The sequence below is a fragment of the Phyllostomus discolor genome, chromosome 12 (genome assembly GCF_004126475.2).
Source record: "Phyllostomus discolor isolate MPI-MPIP mPhyDis1 chromosome 12, mPhyDis1.pri.v3, whole genome shotgun sequence".
Taxonomy (NCBI): domain Eukaryota; kingdom Metazoa; phylum Chordata; class Mammalia; order Chiroptera; family Phyllostomidae; genus Phyllostomus; species Phyllostomus discolor.
The window spans coordinates 47,806,508-47,820,148 of record NC_040914.2 but is presented as its reverse complement, the minus strand read 5'-3'; the positions used below and the strand labels follow the sequence as shown (position 1 = coordinate 47,820,148).

At 58.0% G+C, this 13,641-nt stretch overlaps 1 protein-coding gene across 2 annotated transcripts in view; it reads left to right on the top strand.

Moving 5' to 3' along the window:
* Positions 1 to 442: 442 nt before the first annotated feature.
* Positions 443 to 13,641, top strand: part of NETO2 (neuropilin and tolloid like 2) — a 31,351-nt gene continuing 18,152 nt past the window's right edge. For both annotated transcript variants that reach the window (XM_036013511.1, XM_036013510.1), the window contains exons 1-4: positions 443 to 604; positions 9,416 to 9,472; positions 11,964 to 12,104; positions 12,955 to 13,203. In XM_036013511.1, coding sequence (XP_035869404.1) covers positions 571 to 604; positions 9,416 to 9,472; positions 11,964 to 12,104; positions 12,955 to 13,203 — 481 coding nt within the window. In that variant the 5' untranslated portion in view covers positions 443 to 570. The remainder of the gene's footprint in view (positions 605 to 9,415; positions 9,473 to 11,963; positions 12,105 to 12,954; positions 13,204 to 13,641) is intronic.

The following is a 13,641-nucleotide window of genomic DNA, read 5'->3' as shown; positions in this document are numbered from 1 at the left end:
GGAGTCCGTGCCCGCTCTCCTGGGGAGCCGGTCTCCCGCAGCGGCGGACACGCAGGATCCGGACCCGAGACATCGACCCCCGGACCCCAGCGCGGAGCTCAGCGGCGGCGGGTCCGAGGCACCGCCCCCAGGGGCGACAGGCGGGGAGGGCGCGAGGGGCGCGCGGGCGGGGCGGGGCGGGGCGGGACGTGCGCGCAGGCGGCGCGGCCGACACGCGGCGCTCGCGCTCCCCGCTTAAATGAGCCGGGGCTCCCCGCGCCCGCCGCCACTTGAGCCGGGCCCGCGCTGGTGCCGTCCCTCGCACCCGCGCCGCTCGGCTCAGGGCCGGTCGATGGGACGGAGCGCCGGGGGGCCGGAGGCGGCGCCCGTCGGGGGGCTCGGGCAGCGCGGGGGCCGGCGGGGGGCTCGGGGATGGCGCGCTGCGGGACCTGAGCGCAGCCCGCGGAGAGGCCGCCTGGTGGCCGCGATGGGCGCGGAGCGGGGCCGCCGCTGCGCCGGGCAGTGAGCGCCGCGCTCCGCCGCCGCCTGGCCGCCGCCCGGACCCCTCGCGAGCGCCGGGCCGCCGGGAACATGGCCCTGGAGCAGCTCGGCTCGGTCCTCAAAGGTAAGCGCCCGGGGCTCGGAGCACGGCGCCCCCTGCGGGCCGAGGCCGGCGCTCCGTCCCTCCGGCTGCCGCGCGCCTTTGTCTGCGGGCGCAGCGCTGGGCTCCCGGCCGGGGACGTGGGACCCACAGGACCGGGCGGCGGGCCACGCTCCGTAAAGTTGTCGGGTTCGCGTCAGTGCGGCGAACGCCGGTCTTTCCCGACCAAGTCGGCGCACGCGGGCGGGGGCAGCCCGCCACTGCGTCGCGGAGCCCGTCTCCACGAGCCCACGTTGGGCCGGCGGCGGGACGGCCTGCGCGCCGGGCCGGGTCCCACCTGCCGCGGCCGGGAGGCTGCGGCACCATTGCGGCCGGCCGCGGCCCCCGCTCGGCCCCGCGCTGCCCGGACCTCGGCCCCGCCTGCCGCCGCGTCCGCGCTCGGCTCGGTCGTGGGCTGGGCAAGTGCGCGGGCGCTGAAGCACGTCGCCCGCGGCTGCTTCGCACCCCGGGGCCGGGGGCGTTTTAGGGTAGAATGTAGATGCAGATCGCGAAGACTGGGAGGCGAAGTTGCAACTGCAACTCGGACCGGATAAATCCTATTTCCAGTCCTCAGAGGAGCACAGACCACGGGGGAGGCTCCCCTGTCCCCCGCTGACCGGGACTGAACGTTAGCTGTGTGTTCGTCCCACTGTGGACACTCGCCTTTTTCCCACCCGGGAAGGCGTGCGGGGTGGCATCGCAGTCGTTCCGTGTGGCGCTTGTCGCGGAATCTGGATGTTTGTGCAGTGACGAATGGTGGTTCCCCCCCACCCCCACTCCATGCCAACGCCTTTTTCTGAATTTGTTTTATTAGAAAACTCGGTGTGATTTTGCGTTCCCGTCTCGGTCGGAGCGGTGCTCCATTCAGACATTCCTCAGCTCAGAATGCAGATTTCAGTGGTGGGATGGGAGGCGTTTAGCGGCCCAGCTGTGCACTCCTACCACAGTTTCGAGCGAAGGTAACCCGGAACGCGCTGGCTCGGGGCTGTTTCTCCATCACCCCATGCGTCCCTAGTGACCCCCCCCCCCTCCCCCCGTTCTACTACAGTTGAAAGCGCTGGAATGAATTCCGTGGCTGTTCCGGTCGTCACTCCTCAATTACATAGCCGTGGCTTGGAAACGAAGATTTCGCTGGACTCGTTCACAATAAAACACTCAGAGTAGTAGCATGTCTGCTAGTGCTCCTTCTGGGAATTTTCTCCGTCGCTCCTCCCGCGGTGGGTGTATCAACATCCTCGTGACAGTCCCCGGAAGGGGCCCCCTGGGGAGAGGTCCCTCGATTTGCTGCACGGCTTTGCCTGCGGAACTTGCGGAAGCTGAGCTGGCTAGGACAGATGGCCTTACTCCTGGATGTCGAAGGGGCAGCCGGCGCCTGGCTCCCGAGCGAGCACTGCCCTCTCTGGCCAACGTGCGGAAGCGCGCGCCGTCGCTACACTTGCAGGAAGGGATGCTGGGCTCGCGGCTCCGGTGGCAACAATGTAGCGTCTGGCTTTTCTCTTTTTACTGTTGCCCAGCCCGCCCTGCTTTTTGCGTGCTCAAGCTACATGGTTGCTGTCGTTCCAGGCTCGCTAGTCAGAAAGCAAGCCGTCGATCGTTAAGTCTTCTAAAATGCGTGTGTCTGTGCTTGCAAAGGTGGGGATATAAGTATCCACCAGGAAATTCACACGCGTGCCTCCTGAGCAGGAAATCTGCTGACACCCGGAAACCAGAGTGACACGTATAGATCGAATGCATCTCCAGGGCGCGGCAGAAGTCACGCCGCTGAGTGTGGCTGGCGGGGTGCATGGATGTCTCGCACGAGATGGACAGCAGTTGGAACATTTGACCTAAAATGGCATGTGGTTGCTTGCGTTTGATACTGCTATGTTACAGAATTACATGCTTATGGTTTTGTAATAAAAGGTTTTAAGTAGGAAAAAAGGAATTATTTATGCCGGACCCTGTATGTTAGATTAATTGTGTGTATACATTGGATTAAAATGTAGGTACAGATCCCAAAGACTGATACAAAGTTGCTTCTGCAACTCAGGCGGAATAAAGCCCATTTCCAGCCTCCGGAGCACAGCCGGGGGAAGGCTTCCCAGCCTCCTGCTGATCGCAGTGAATACACCACCACACCCCCCCCCTGTATCGCTCGAATTTTTTAACCAGAGGCATGTGTGACCTATACAGAAATTGATATTTCAAGTTTTAACAAATTGCCTTTTAAAAGCACTGGCTTTTTCCATTCGCTGTGTGCACCAGGATGTGGAAAAGTATCTTGTAAGTATCCCGTCAGGTGAATTGCTTCCACCCGAAGAGGTTCTTATCCGAAACAGCTTTTGCCATTTGCATGATTACAGGCATTACCCACTAGAAGCCTGGCGTGTGTCGCTGCGGCCGGCAGGCTCTGAAACCAGTGGGCCGCTGTTGCGAGTGTGAGAGCCGGAGGGAAGGAGGTAAGTTCTTTAAATGCCTGGCTCTTCCCCAGCTGCTTTCGGCAGTGAGAACAAAGGAGCAACTCGAGGCTTTTTAAACCTTCCCGGATTGTTGCAACTAAGTAACTGGCTCTGAATTGTTTGGGATCACTCCAGGCCAGCAGCGTCCTCACATGAGAAGGCTCACATCAGGCCTATCACTCATTGTTTTTCCGTCTTTGCTCATCCTGCACACTGGCCACAGGAGAACCCTGCTAGACTCCGTTAGATTGAAATCTGTGTGGACTGGGGTTAAATCTGTGGTGTGAAAAGGCATAAATATCCCTTGGCAGTATGTTTGAAAAAATGTACGTGAGACCATGACAAATATCACCTCCTGTCCTTTATGCTTCAGCCTCTTACCTGGGAAAGTAAACTACACAGGAATAAGTACAGTCCTGGAAAGCTACTGGGGTGACAGCTTTCCTGGTTAATAAAGTGCTATAGGTTTCAGGCATATACATCGTTAATGCATCATCTGTATATAGTGTGTCCACCCCCGCAAGTCAAGGCTCCTTCCGGCACCATCTACCCCCCCTTTACCCTCCTCCCCCTCACCACCCCCTTCCCCCTGGTCCTCACGATACTGTTTTCCATGTCCATGAGGGTTTTTTTCTTCCTTTGTTAACCCTTCGCCTGTCCACCCAGCCCTCCCACCCCTGCCCCCTCTGACAGCTGTCAGTCTGTCCTCTGGATCTGTGAGTCTGTTTCTGTTTGGTTTGTTTGTTTTGTTCATTAGATTCCAGTTATAAGTGAAATCCTGTCGTATTTGTCTTTTTACCAACTGGCTTATTTCACTGGGCCTGCTACTCTGCAGGTCCATCCGTGCTGTCGCAAAGGGCAAGACTCCCTTCTTGTCTCTCAGCTGAGCAGTATTCCGCTGTGGAACCGGACCACAGCTTTCCTATCCACGCGTCTACCCATGGGCACTTGGGCTGCGTCCAACTCCTGGCTGTTGTAAATAACGCTGCAGTGAACATAGGGGTGCTTATGTTCTTTTGAGTTAGTGTTTCGGGTTTCTTTGGGTGTATTCCCAGAAGTGGGATCACGGGGTCATACGGCAGATCCACATTTAATTGTTTGAGGAAGCTCCGTCCTGCTTTCCACGGCGGCCGCACCAGCCTGCGTTCCCGCCAACGGTGCAGGAAGTTTCCCTTTCCTCCACGTCCTCGCCAGCACGTTCTGTTTGCCGACTTACTGGTGACAGCCGTTCTGACAGGTGTGAGGTGGTATCTCATCGTGGCTTGACATTTCATTTCTCAGATGATTAGCGACACTGAGCATCTTTTTATGTGTCTGTTGGCCATCTTTGAAGAAGTGTCTATTCACGTCCTTTGCCCATTTCTTTTTTAATTGGCTTATTTGGGGAGTTTTTGAAGTTGTTTGTTTTAAGTTCTTTGTAAATGGTGGATATTAACCCCTTGTCAGACGCATCGTTGGTGAACATGCCCTTCCATTCAGGGGGCTGCCTTTTTATTTCCTCAGTGGGCTCCTTTTCTGTGCAAAAACTTTTTAGTTTGATGTTGTCCCATTTATTCCTTTTCCCTTTTCTCTCCCTCGCCCAAGGAGATCTCTCAGAAAAAAAATACTGCTATGAGAAGCGTCCAAGATTGTGTTGCCTATGTTTTTTTCTAGGATTTGTACCACCTGGCGTTTTTACACTCAATCCTTTAACCCATTTTGAGTTTATTCTTGTGTATGGTGTAAGAAGTTGGTCTGGTTTCATTTTTTTGCACGTATCTGTCCAGTTTCCCCAGCACCATTTATTGAATAGACTTATCTTTACCCCATTCTATACGTTTGCCTCCTTTGTCAAGTATTAGTTGAAATAAAGGTGTGGGTTTACTTCTGGATTCTCTGTTCTGGTCCATTGGCCTGTGTGTGTGTGTGTGTGTGTGTGTGCCAGTACCATGCTGTTTTGATGACTGCAGCCGTGCAGTATAGTTAGATGATCAAGTTGCATGATTCCTCCAAGTGTGTTCTTCTTTCTCAAGATTTCTGTGGCTATTCCGAGTCTTTTGCGGTTCCATATAAATTTTTTAAATATTCGTTCTAGTTCTGTGAATTGCGCCATTGGTATCTTGAAGGGAATTGCCTTGAACCTATAGATGGCTTTGGGTAACATGGACATTTTAGTGACGTTAATTCTTCCCGTCCATGAAAACGATACAGGCTTCCACTTACGTGTATCTTGAATTTCTTTCTTCAGCGCCTTATTATTTTCTGAGCACAGGTCTTTCACATCCTTGTTTAAATTTATTCCTAGGGATTTTTTTTCACTGTTGCCATTGTCGATGAGATTGTTTTCTTAGATCCCCTTTCTAATGGTTCACGTGCTCCTGGACAAAGGGCTAACAGTACCCCAGTCAAAGCAAGTCTCCGCGGCCTGAGACGCGCTGTGGACTCGGCCGGAACTACCTCTGCTCGGCTCTCCTTATGGAGAAGGGCAAGGAGCCAGGGGACCTGGTGGGCAGCGGCTGCTTTCTGGCGTCCCCCCGCTAGACTTTACAGACCTCACGTTCACCACTTAGGTGCTTAACACAAGCGCGGCCAGTCAGGGACAAAGGCAGACTGAGCCAGCTGGGGACGAGCGAGAGGCGTGAGTGGCTGAGCAGCGGAGAAGAAAAACGAACCATTTCTTCCCCCGCCCCCCGGCTTGTGCTCCGGCAGAAAGCAGCTGGTTCATGGGGGCTGCGGCTGTCACCCGAGAGGTGTGCCCCTGTGCCTGGTGCGGTGGCCTCTCTGCTCCGTGTGGCCTGGGCGCAGCCAAGGAGGCGCGCCTGGGGTCACACTCAGGCCCCTCCTGTCTTCCTCCGGAGTTTCCTGAGGGCTGTGGGGGTTCAGGCAGCCTTCTGGCCCCTGGGAGGGCATCAGTGGTGAATCAGACTCTCCAGGCCCCCTTTCTGGCAGGAAGAGTCGGAGAAACAACGAGGAAACGCAGCCAGCATAAGTGACAAGAATAGGTAATTACTTGTATAATAAAACAGGATGGAGCGGAAACAGGTAGCTTCTTCGGAAGTCGGGAAGGCCCCCCAAGGCCCGAACGGCAGGAAGGAGCCCGCTGTGCAGAGAGGTTTTGGCGGAAGGCGAGCTCACCCCTGAGGCAGGAGAGGGCTTGGTCTGTTGGAGAGACCGGGGAGAGACGCCCGGGTGGCTTGGGTAGCTGTCAGAAGGTCCAGGTGGTCGGGTCCCAGACCTCCCAGGACCTCTGTAGCCGGGGGGCGGGGCCTGGATTTACTCTCAGTGTATTGGGGCTCCACCCAGCGATTAGTGAAAGGCCGTGGTGGGGTCTGACGTCTGTTTGAAAGGATCCCTGGCTGCTGGAACAGGGAGCAGGACAGGCTAAGTGTCTGGGGCAGGAGCAGCCACCTCCCCGCCTCCATTGGACCCTCTGGTAGTTCTCTGGGTTTCCGCCCAGCGCACAGTCGTCCGGAATAAAGGCTGCCCTTCCCGCGGTCCTGGCGGGGTGAGGCGTGGCCGTGGGGCAAGCCAGCCGAGGAGAACGAGGGGTTTGCAGAGGCCCTGTCACAGGACTGGGAGGACACTGTCACGATGAGGAGTCAGAGTGGCGGGTCGTCACAGCTCTGTCCTCCATCGCCCTGCCCACTGGGCCCGGTTCTTCGTGCATAGGTTTCGCGTTGACCGGCCCGGCGCGTGTGGCTGGGTTGTGAGTGGTTTTTCCAACTCAGGGGGGAAAAAGACAACCATGAGCGGCCCTCTGCAGAAAGTGGGAGAGAAACGCAGGTGCATTTGGTCTTGTAGCATTAGCTTCATGACGACTGTCCTGCCTGCCTGGTGCATTCTGTGTGGATTTCATAAAGCGGGTATTTTGCTCGGCCCACACTTCACCGGTCACTACAGAGTAGGGTTTTCCTGTCGAGGCTCATCTCCCTGCCGTAGTTTTGCTGTGTCTCTCCTGGTCTTCAGCGTGTTGGTTTCTTCCTCGCTCTCTCTGCCTGGCTTTGCGTTGCTTGCTGACACCGTGTGAATTATAAATACGGAGACCGGCCAGGGGCTGAGCCTGGGACTCAGGAGCAGAGGACACTGAGGACACGGTTCCGGCCCGTTTCCTGTCGTCTGAACGGTGAGCCCCGGGAGCTGGCGTCCTCCAACCAGACACACTGATACCACTGGGTCGTCAGCGATCTGATGGGACCCTGGGCGTCCCTCTCGATCGTAAATCTCCTGTTCCTAAGCGTACGCATGTTTCGAGATCCCACTCCTCTAACTCCGAGCAGCGCAAAGCTGTGAGGAGTGTGAAGGCAGGGTTGTTGCTCCGGGACACGGATCTTTGACACCGCTGGCAACCAGAAGAAGGAGACAGGGGACCTTAAAGTCACTGAGAGGAGACAAAAGTCAGGGACAAAGGTCCGCCGGGATGCAGGAGACCAGAGATGAGGAGAACAAGGGGTTGGGTTATAAGATATTAACAGCTGAATGGCGAGGACTGCCTGGGCCCGCTGGTGACTTTGGGGGTGGACACTTGGGGTGCACGGTGGAGTGCATGGTGGAGCGCCACCTCCTGTGACCCGGCCAGCCGCCTCGCCCCTCCCTCCTGTCCCGCGCCGACTTCATCGGACTCTGCATCTGAATCGTGTTACACACTCGCCGTGTCTGCCACCACCGCCCTGCCCGAGACCTTGTCACCTGGGCGTCCCCTCCCCACGGGACTTCCTCTCCTCTCCTCACCCTCACAGACTCCGCCCCGCCGTCCGGACCACCGCCGATGTCGCTCTCGTTCACAGACCCTCAGTGGCTGCTCCTGAGGGGCAGGAGTCCGAGCTCTGCGGCGCGGCACCCAGCGCCCCTACGCCGGGTCTCCCGGGCCCCTTCCAGCCGCCTCCCTCGGCCCGCTCACTCCCCCGAGTGCCCGCGCCGCTGCCTGGGTCTAAGCCGGTGCTTTCTCCCCCTCCCGGACCCGTGTCCCTGGAGGCCCAGCCAGGTTGTGCGCCTCTTCCTGCATTGTCCCCACCCTGTTCGTCTCCAGCCGCAGCGGACCGCACGGGCCCTCCTCTGCCTCCGTCTCTCGTTCTGCGGGAACGCTGACCCCTCTGTCCCTCACACTGGACGGCGGCTCCGAGGGCGGCGGCCTGGCTCCGTCAGGGGGCGGCTGTCCCAACGCCTCCCGTCTTCCCGCAGTGCCTCGCCCTCAAAAAGTGCCGCGTGCAGCATCGTCCTGTTCGTCTTTTTTTTTTTAGATTTTATTTACTTGTTTTCAGAGAGGGAAGGGAGGGAGAAAGAGAGAGAGAGAAACACCAATGTGCGGTTGCTGGGGGTCATGGCCTGCAACCCAGGCATGTGCCCTGACTGGGAATCGAACCTGCGACACTTTGGTTCGCAGCCCACGCTCAATCCACTGAGCTACGCCAGCCAGGGCGTATCATTCTATTCATCTTCATGAGCACCTTACAGGGTTCGAGATATTAGGGTAACACCCCCCCACACACGTTTGCATAGCAAGAAAACCAGGCTCACAGGCCCCGCCGCTGGGGTGCGGCAAACCTGGAACCCCGGCCTGGTCCCACCCGACCCCTGCGGTCCACATCGTGTGTCCCCGGGGCCCGCTGTCTGCAAGTGCTCCTCGACCCGACGAATCAGGGCATCTCCAGTCCAGCCCGGACTTCGGGGCAGGCTGGCAGGTAGCGGGATTACCGTTCAGACCCATCATAAAAGAGACCAGTGCACACTGTTCATAAAAATAAGACATTTAAAAGAATCTTCAAAACGCATAAAATTCATCACGGCGTTGATTGGGTCTCAGAAATCTTCGATCTGAGTTGGGGGGGGAGAGCTTTGTTCCCTGCCCTCTCTAGCCCTTGTGGCACGGGGCTCAGCCTGGCAGGCACCGCTGGAGCACGCCGGCCCCGTCTCCAGGAGACTGCTGCCCCCTTCCTTCCGTGTGAGGTACACATGTCCCCAACAGCCGGGCCGTCTCCCGGAAGGTGTCCTGGCGTGCTGCGCGGCACAGCCTGGCCGTGACGCCTGCGGGCTCTTCGGGGTGGAGGGGAGTCCATACGAGAATAATCGGGGTCTGCACACTAGTCGTGAAAAAAGCGTGCATTCCTTTAACCCGTCGTAAGCTGACAAACACTTTGCACGCCGTGTGGGCTCGGGGCTTGCACAACTGTTTCCAGCCTGTTTTTCTCGGGTTGTCTTAAGCACCGAAGAGTCAACCAGCACGTGACGCTGAGCCCTTGAAACCCTCACAGTGGGCGTTGGCAGGAAACAGTGGTTCTGACTCCTCGTGCTCTGCCGTCCCAGCCTCCCTGCACACTGAGTCAGACGTGACGTGGGCTCGGCTCCCTAACTGTGCTTCTCTGCTTCTATGCTGTCCCCGCAGTGTTGCTGGTTACCGTGCTGGTGGTGGAAGGGATCGCCGTGGCCCAGAAGACGCAAGGTACGGCGCTGGCGGGGACCCCGGGCACGTCCGGGGTGGCGGGGGAGGCTTATCTGGAAGGGCTGCGGCTTTGGGGGGCTGGTTCTGTCCTCCTGGCGGGGGGGGGGGGTTCAATGGCCTCAGGCTCACTCTGTCCAGCTGTCCGCCCCCGCGTAGCTGGGTCCCACTGCAGCTCGGTCCCGCTGCAGCTCCCTCGAGTGCATGGTCAAGGTGAAGTCCGCCCGGAGAAACCTCCCAAACCAGCGTCACCGGGAGCCCCGAGCACACCTCAGCTTTTGTCCGAAAGCTGCGTGGGGTGGGTGCTTCATCGCTGAGCAAAAAGGCAGACCCCGTTCCCCACGCTTTTGGCAAGCGGCGCGTTTCCACCGGCGTCTTGTTCAAAGCCCCGCGGACCCGGTCACGCTGTCCCCTTGTTTATGAAAGAGGACCCGAGAGTGTGGTTTCTGAACCGGACGTTCACGGGAGGGCCGAGTGACTTCTGGTATAACCTCATTTAGCTGCTCCTGTCCATCCAAGTTGTGGGCGCACAGGACAAAAATCCGAGCGTTCCCCACGGTCAGCCAGGAAGACGCGGTGCCCCGCCCCGCCCCGCCTTCACCCAGGTCCCCTCCAGAGGCTGGCCGTCCACGCCCACGGTTGGGGGTGACTCTGGGCGTTTCCCTGCCTGTTTCTAAGCAAGGTGCTTCCTGCCACTTCTTCGTCACTCCGGGGGCAGCTGCAGGGGACGACTCCCCCCAAGGTGGGAGGTGGGGACAGGGCTCGCCGGCCCCTCCCTGCTACTCCCCTCTCTGGGCATGCAGTCCTTCCCAGTCTGCACCCCGTCTCCCCGCCATCACGCCCTCGTTCCGGCTACGTCTGAGCCGGGGACTTACTCTAGGACGCTCAGCGGGCATGTCCAGCCTGAAAAGGTCGTCTTTCCATGCGGGAAATGCGTCCCTCCCTTCTCCTTCCCTCTCCTCTGCTGCCATCCTGTGAGAGCCGCCGACAGTGGGCCCCTGAGTGGACGTGGACCTGGTCCAGGAAAATGTCACCTGGAATCACAGGCGGCCGGCCCGACCAGGCTGGGCCCCGGCGGGCAGACCTCTGCACCCCCTCCTGCTGGTGCTTGCACCCCCTCTCTTTTATAGGCTCCCCGTGTCCTCGCCCTGGTTTTGTGGGCGTGCTCTCCCGTTGTCTGAGGGCAGGAGAGGGTGGTTCTGTGTGGTGTGGCCGTCACTGTGTGTCTTTGTTGTTGTAACATTTCTGTACGTAATCTTCGTTTCCTTGGTGTTGCTTCTTTGTTTGTTCGTGTATTATCTGTTTTTCCTATTAGAGGCTTTCCTTGAATGTCTCGTGACCTTTGGCTGTCTGCCCGTATGTACGAGAGAAGCACTAAAATCTACCACTGCCGGCCCTGGCCGGGTGGCTCAGTTGGTTAGAGCATCACCCCGATACGCCAAGGTGGGGGGTTCGATCCCCAGCCGGGGCACAGACAGGCATCACCCAGTGATGCGTGAATACATGGAGCAAGAATTCCATCTCCCCCCCCCCCCCCCCCTGTCTGCAGGAGTGGTCGGGGGCTGCCCCCTGCAACCTGGCGAGTGACAGCGGGGCCCCGCCCCTGCATCTGTGCCACTGGGTCTTCTCCTTTGGGCTCACTGAGCCCCCAGGGAGGGAAGGGCTTCCCGTCTCCTGCGTGGAGCCTCTGCGGAGCCGTGGGGGAGGGGGGTGTCGGTCAGTGGGTCGGCACTGACCTCACTGCCCTGTCCAGCGTGGCCACCCGCAGCCACGCCCGGTGCCGTCTCGCCCGGTCACCCTGTGTCAGTCACCCTCCCAGGAAAGCCTCTCATTTCTGATGTGGCGGAAGAGCCACAAGTCCCGGCGGTGTGGGGAGGCGTTAGAACCCAGGCGGACTCTAACTAGACTGGAACGGAGCCGCGTGTCTCAGAAAGCCCCACCTCTCTGCCGTCCCCACGCCCCACCCCCCCTTCCCCCTGTCCAGACCCTGGACTGGGGGCTGCTGCCGCTGCTCGCCGCCGCCGCCTGCCCCTTGGGGGTTTATGCCCTTGGGAGAGAACCCCGTGTCGTTGTTCGAGCCGACTTGGAGGAAGCAAAGTCGGAGTGAAATGTGTGGGTCCAGTCTACGGTCTTTAAACCCCCTCGGAAGCCTCGGATCCGATTGGACGTTGTGTTAGACTGAGCTCCTGGGACCCTTTTCATGTCATGTGGGACCTGAGTTTTATCGTTTTGCCGACTTTGCGGCTTCTCCCACGTGGTTGGGCCCCTGCGGGGTCTGAGGACTTGCCTCCCGGGGGTCTCCGAGCAGAGGCTGCCCAGGCTCACGCCCGTCTCTTCTGTGGATGTGTGTGTGTGTGTGTGTGTGTGTGCGTGTGTGTGTGCACGTGTACACGTGTGTGTCTAACAGGGGGCGGTCCTTCGGGAAGCTCTGGGGTTCAGGGAGGGGCCCCGTCCTCTCGTGCTGCGACTCTCAGGTCTGCTGTGTCTCCCTAAGATGGACAGAACATCGGGATGAGGCACCTCCCCGCCACCCAGTGTGGCGTCTGGGTCCGAACCAGCAACGGAGGGCACTTCGCGTCCCCCAGCTACCCCGACTCCTACCCGCCCAACAAGGAGTGCATCTACGTTCTGGAAGGTGCGTGGCCAAGTTCTGCCTTTCACTTGGAGACTTGCGCTTCATGGGGAGACGCAATGCGCTGGCGAAACGACCCATTTAAGCCAATTTGAACAAAATTGAACGTGTATTTGAATTGAACTCTAGTAATTGTAAATATTCCTGAATGCTGAACACATTAACAAGATTAGAGTTAGAATAATGTAGGAATTTTGAATCTCTTGAGATATAATTTATCTACATGCATCAGTGTCTATGAGAAGTTTCTCTGATAAGAAACTTAATTGGCATCTCTTATTGGGCTTTTATGCAAATCCATGCCCATAATTACATTAGTTCCTTTCATTTCTTCTGTTTTTCTGTGCATTGTGGTGCATTGTACCTCATCAACCAAGCATTAGCTTTTGGAGTGTAATTTTTTTTTAAGATTGTATTTATTTAATCTTAGGAAAGGGAGGGAGAAAGAGAGGGAGAGAAACATCAGTGTGTGGCTGCCTCTCTCACACCCCCTACTGGGAACCTGACCCACAACCCAGGCCTGTGCCCCGCCTGGGAATCGAACCAGCAACCCCCTGGTTCACAGGCAGGGCACTCAATCCACTGAGCCACACCAGCCAGGGCTGGACTATCATTTTAATCAGTTGAAGACATTGCACTAGTTTCATGAATAGCATAGGCCAAAGGGAAAGACTGCTATAGGTCCACAAGGTACCATTATTATTCGCATAAAATAAACATCGATTATGAATTGAATGCGTAACATCTCGCTACAGTGCCCGGCCGGGAAGCGGTCCGAGCGGCAGCCCGTGGCTTTGACCCCGCTCCTCCTCCCTGTGCGCGCTGCCCTGACCCGCTCACCCCTGTCTTCCAGCTGCCCCGCGCCAGAGGATAGAGCTGACCTTCGACGAGCACTTCTACATAGAGCCGTCCTTCGAGTGTCGGTTCGACCACCTGGAGGTCCGGGACGGGCCCTTCGGCTTCTCCCCGCTCATCGACCGGTTCTGCGGCGTGAGGAGCCCCCCGCTGATCCGATCCACCGGGAGGTTCATGTGGGTCAAGTTCAGTTCCGACGAAGAGCTCGAGGGCATGGGGTTTCGCGCCAAGTACTCCTTCATTCCAGGTGAGGAGCCGTCCCGCCCGCCCGCCCGCTGAGTAGGCCCCTCTGCGCGTTGCGCCCGAAGGCTGCGGAAGGGAGAACTGGGTCGCGTTGGCCCTTGAATGGGGAGAACCGGGAGGCCTCGGGCTGGCGCTGTGCAAGCACACGGGTCCCTAATGGAAACACACAGATACACTGTTGCCGTGGCAAGGAGACAAAGTAATGCAGTGTAACCAGCCTGCAATCCTTCTGCTTTTATTGAGGCTTCCGTGCAAGAGATTTGTTATTTGAAAGAAATGAAAACATCCGAACGAAGAAAAGAAAATGACCACAGTGTAACCACTCTCTCTACATAAAAACACCGGGGCTAGCAGTTCCGGGAGCGTCCCTTCGGGTGTTTTCCGTACCTCCTTGTCTTGTTTGTTTTGTGTACATACAGGTGTATTACCTGTGGGGTTTTTT